The 5,484-nt window shown below is 42.9% G+C and overlaps 1 protein-coding gene across 1 annotated transcript in view; it reads right to left on the bottom strand.

The window, feature by feature from the left end:
• CAST (calpastatin) overlaps window positions 1-5,178 on the bottom strand; it is a 61,910-nt gene extending 56,732 nt beyond the window's left edge. Inside the window, exons 1-2 of the mRNA XM_017735351.1 lie at window positions 4,620-5,178; window positions 889-954 (exon numbers count right to left, since the gene is read on the bottom strand). Coding sequence (XP_017590840.1) covers window positions 889-954; window positions 4,620-4,637 — 84 coding nt within the window. The 5' untranslated portion in view covers window positions 4,638-5,178. The remainder of the gene's footprint in view (window positions 1-888; window positions 955-4,619) is intronic.
• Between the last annotated feature and the right edge of the window lie 306 nt (window positions 5,179-5,484).

The raw sequence follows: 5,484 nt of genomic DNA, 5'->3' as shown, positions 1-5,484 counted from the left end.
GTGATTGCTGTTACTGCCATAGTTGTTGTTGTTTTGTTTGACTGGTTATATACATATATATATATATAGAGTAAAGAACTGTTATTCCTATTTCCCACATCTTTGCCTAAAGGCCCTTGATTTCAAAATATAATAACTTGGAGGGAAAAGGGGTTATATCTGCCACTTCAAGGGGGGCCTCTGCCTTCCTTAGCAGACACCTGTCTTTCAAAACCGAGACACCCACAAAAATGTCAGCACTTCTCTACTAAGAGGAACAATGTGCAGTCAAAGAATATGGCATTAAACCAAGAATGTATAAATGCACAATGGTATTTGTGAAAAAAACAAGCTGTCTGGAGAGGAAAGAAGGAACACATTCTCAGGCTAGAGAAGCCTTGCTTTCTGGACAGGAAAGGAAAGCAGTTGCTTAAATCATCTACTTCAGAGGACTGTAATAAAAGCAGCCACTGACCCTGATTTGCAGGGCAGTCAAACAGGCTTAGGCAAAGTTATTTCCAACAAAGCCTCTGCTATGGATGAAGCATCAGGGGGAAAGCATCACAGTGCACTCACTTCACCTGTGCTTCTGGGCAGCTGTGAAACCAGGGCCATCAGATGTGTCCCACACTGCCCTGGCACTGCACAGTAGACACTCTATTGAGGTAATTTCCATGGATACCAATGTGAAATATTAGGGAAAATATGAACAAAGCAAATAAAATATTTCCAGGACACTGCTCAGCAGCACAAGACAAAACTAAACATTCCTGGGATGAATAATGACTGAGTGGAGTCACCAGTTAATTGTCCAAAAGATACCACTTTGCTATCAAAAGGCAAAAATACATATATGAGAAAATTCATTACCAACTTTTCTTTTTAGTATGTTCAAACATTTGAATTTACCTCTCCCACTTCTGCTTTTTTCTCTCCCACCTTGGAAGAAGCTTCATCTGCCTTCTTGTCACCATGCTGTAAACAAAGAAAATAGAAGTGTAGCTATTAAGACCTTAAGTCATTCTTCCACACAAAGAAATTCTCAAACTTCTTAGTGCAAGGATGATTCATTTCAGCTACCACAATATGACAGGAAGGAACACTTAAGCTTTTCTTCTCACTAATGGGCAGGATTTCTAAATGGCCTGCTGGATAACTTCAAGAGTAATCAGTCATAAGGTCATGACTCTTAGGGCAGTTACATGACTGTTCTCGTGAAAAGCTCTGGAAGATATTCAGCTTATCACTCACCCCTTAGCAGCAAAGCACTCTCCAACGCTTGTTTTGGAAATGTCAGAACCACAGGCTTCAGCAGAAACTGAACAGCTCTCAGAGATGCCAACACAATGTGTGCAACCCACTCCAGCATCTGAACTTCCCTCAGACACACTAAAATGCTTGTTGTGCCCAGCCCTCCTCACCTGGAAGAAAGCTGTTACCATGATTGCTATAATTCTGGTGCTGATACAGAAAAACATAAATGCTCCAACAGTTCAGGCACATTAGGAAATACAGTTCTTCCAGGATCCCTGAACCTCCTGCATCTTTTATCTCCTCCAAGACTCTAAACCTCTTCCATTCGCCTAACCTGATGTACAACCCCAGTAGCTTCCTATGTGCAGCAGTGTAAAGAAAGACAAATTTTGCTCAGCACACACACTGGCATCCAGCACCTTGTAACTGTCTGCATCTCTGAAAAGTGGTGAATACGGTCCCTCAAAAAAATCTTTTTCAAAAATAATAAAAGCAAAAAGCAAGAAATAAATATAAGAGGCAACATAATATAGCTACTCTCTAGTATCTCAGCTAGTGTAACTTCCCACAGCAACTGAGACATCTGGGAGGGAGGATTCACATCTGGTTTGTTTTGTTAAGTAAAGACAGGAGATTATTCGAGACCCATTTATTCCCTTCTGTTTTCAGGACTGAGCAGTAGGAGGTAAAGCCTGCTAATCCACAAAGTAATGAGCTCCTGCAGATTTTTCTTTACATGGCTATAGGGAGAAAGTAATGATTCATGTATCACTGCACTATCTTCAACAGGAATCAGTTCCAGCACATCAGCAGGAGAAAATGCAGGCTGAAAAAAGTACTATAGCAACAAAAGTTTCAATAATTGTTTTGGACAACCTCTAACTATTCAAGTTTTTAAAATGAGATTGGTTACGACTAAGATACTTGAAAGTTTTAAAATTGGAAATGCTATACTCATATTCCAATTATGCCTCTTTAGAGGAAAAACAAGCCCTGCAGGTTGTCTATTCAGGTAAGAGATTAATTGATTCACTGCTCCACAATAGCACTTCCAGTACAGACACAATTTACCCAGCTATCTGTGCTCTTAACTGCTACAATAAAAGCATATCACACACGTATCAGTAAGAGCAGTAACAGTGAGTGTCCTGTTGCTGACAGAACAGGAATTTCAGAGCCAGCCATAAGGCTCAGGAGCTAAAGGAGACCTCTGTTGATTGGGCTCTTTTTATGGATACCCTTAGCATCAAAATGCTCCAAAAATCAAGTGTTACCCTGAATCCAGCTATTAAAGTCTTTTATTGCTCTCATTCATTTTCTTCTTCAAATTCAGACATAGCTTTAAAAGCACCAACACCAATCGAAGTGCAGGCTCTCCTTAGTTTTTTTTTTTTTTTCTTTTACAAAATCAAGTCAGGGAATGTAGGAACTAATTACTTGCTTCCTTCTGAGTATGCCAGACCTTTACCAGGACTGAATCCAGTGTTACCCTTCCTCCCTAAGTCCACCTCCTCATCCTCATACCAAACAAACCACAGCAGACAGGACCATGGCACCAAAAGGGCACCAAAAGGGCACCAAAAGGGCACCCAGACAGACCCAGGACTACGCAGAGGGAGATACAGAAGGGGACTGGCAGGATTCCCTCGATCACCCCTCAGGCAAAATATCTCTGTGTCCCTGAGGGACCCCAGGGCAGCTTCACTGCCCAGAGAGGATATGGAGTCAACCAGGACAAGGACCACAACTTTGCTATCCCTAAACTCAACGTCAGAGAGACATCAAAAGCATGACACCTTCCCTCCAGACAGCTATGTCAAACAGCATCTGTAATAAAGAGACTTTGAATCAGAGGCCAAAAAATACGCGTATTCCAACTGAGGGAGCGAAGCACATGTGGTCAGACCAAAGCAGCTTTGGTCTGGTTTTTTTTTAATCCAGTAAGTTGAGTAATGCACTGTGTACACACAGAGACCTGATACTCTCTGGCCTCAGATAACAAAACAGCCTGTGAAAGTACTGCCTTGCAGCAAAGTCTGCTGTCCTGAAGAGGTAACCTTGCAAAGCACAGCTTCACAATACACCTGAGGAAAACATGCTGGTTCCCTGAACAGTTGATGCATAAGGTATGATGAGGGACCCTGTTCCAAAAATGTCCTTCGACAGCTCTTTTCTTATCTGCGTTTCCAAGCTTTGAACCCTCTAGTAAAAATATTAAATATACAAAGAAAATACATGCAGTAAATCAATCTGCTTAGTAAGAACGTTAAGCTCAGGTTTTGTGGCACAGTGTATATTCACTCCTGCTTCATACTCACATATCATAATGACAAGCTGACTTTTTCTTTGGGCACTCTTGCCTTTTCCTGCTCATCTTCCCTTACAGTGCCAAAGATACATATTCATAACCAAACCAGTGGATCAGAGCAGCCGCAGCTCTCTCACATCAACAGAGGGTGTAAAGCTGAAGTGACATTTCTAGTTTGACTCATGAGCTAACAATTCCTTGTAGCTTTTATGCTGGCCCAAAATATTTTCCAACCTTACTAACTAAAAAAGAAACCCCACACAAACCTACCCATAATTACATGTTCACAAAAATACGTAAGTGTCATGAGCAAGAAAGTTTATCCTGAGATCTTTATCCTGTTCTAAAATGCACAAAAATGTCACCACACTATTGTTTTAAGACACACCTTTAACTTCTGAGTCAAACAGCACTCATAAACTAGAAAGCAACTGGTGAAAAAGCACAGAGAAAATTACTAACAGCTGAACAGACACCTATATGCACAAAAACCCAAAAACCCAACCCCTCACTAAAGGCTTTGCTTCCAAGAAATTCCTTCAAAACCTCAGGAGATTCAGAAGGCATTAACAAGCCTTTGGTTTAAGGCCATTGCGCAGCATCTCAGGGGACGTAAAGTAACCGGGTGAGAAGTGAAGTCTTGCAAGATTCTCAGCTGAAATAATCAACTCAGCATTACAGCTATTAAATTAGATGGGAATCTGACCTTCGCTCTCAGCTGGAACTGGGAGGAACACAAGAGATCTTTTGACACTGCTCAGAAAACTGTCAGCTGCAGAGAGGTGCCAGGGGAGTTACAATCAAGCCAGGTAAGGAATCGAAAGGTGAAACCCAGGCCTTTATTACATCCAACCTCAGCTTTAAATACACCAGTCAGTAAAAACCTTCCTAGACTTGAATCACGTGAACTTCCTTTGTGTCTGCTCCCCTCACCCACCTTTTCTGCCTCTCCCACCTCCCCAGTGTGAATCACACACATGGGAGAGGAGAGGGCTCCAGTCCCACGTGGAGGCCCCCAAGTGCCAACAACCACAACCATGGGTTTCCAAAAGAGCAAGTGCAGGAGCAGTTTTCTTACCTGATCACACACAGTCATATCGTAGTATCTTTTCTTACCCTGGATGCGATGACACAGAGCTAATGAGACCTTTTACATCCATTTCATTGCTTAATGCAGTAATTCTCAAACCTTCCCCTTCGTGATTTTGTGTCACCTCCACCACACTGATTTGACCTGACACAATGACTGATAGCTGAAAACACTGCTAAACACTGGTCCAAGCTACGTGGAGCAACTTAGAAGTAGAGTCATAACTTCAAAGCATTTCATCTACCTGATCATATATTTAGGAAATACATTAAAGTGATGTTTTCTCTGAAACCAACATTTCACAACATATGGTTTCTGTAAAACTTTAACAGAAGGCAAACTTTTTTTTTCACCACCCCATACAGAGACCAACTGCTTCCTCCTGTGAGTAATAAACCATAAAGGTTTCTTAAAGGCTTTTTAAAGCCTTTTAAAGAAGTCGCGGTTCGTCACAGTAATGAGCAGCGACCCAAGTCCATCCAAACCGCATGGAGCCATCAGAGAGCTGTGGTTTGCTCAGGGAGGATCTGGCAAGTGACGGTTCTTCCCGGCAGCATCGCCGCCACCCACCTGCAGTGAAGAACACGATCCTGGAAAAAGGCGCAGCGCAGTTTTTCCCAAAACAGGAACAGCCCCACATACAATCCTGACTTACGCGTTCTGCTGCGGTTTCGCCATCCCGCGAGCCTGCGCTACTCGGGAGACGAGCACCGAGAAGAGCACCAAAACCCCCGGGTTTCAGTGTCGCTGTCTGACAGGGCACGGGATGCGCAGCGGCGGCCGGAGCACACCGCGCTTCCACCTGACCTGAAGCACTGGAGTTTTTTCCTAAAAAGCGTTGTCTCGCCTCCAG

Source organism: Corvus brachyrhynchos, unplaced genomic scaffold (genome assembly GCF_000691975.1).
Source record: "Corvus brachyrhynchos isolate BGI_N302 unplaced genomic scaffold, ASM69197v1 scaffold22, whole genome shotgun sequence".
Lineage (NCBI taxonomy): Eukaryota > Metazoa > Chordata > Aves > Passeriformes > Corvidae > Corvus > Corvus brachyrhynchos.
Note: the sequence above shows the minus strand (reverse complement) of the source record. Positions and strands in the feature narration are given on the sequence as shown.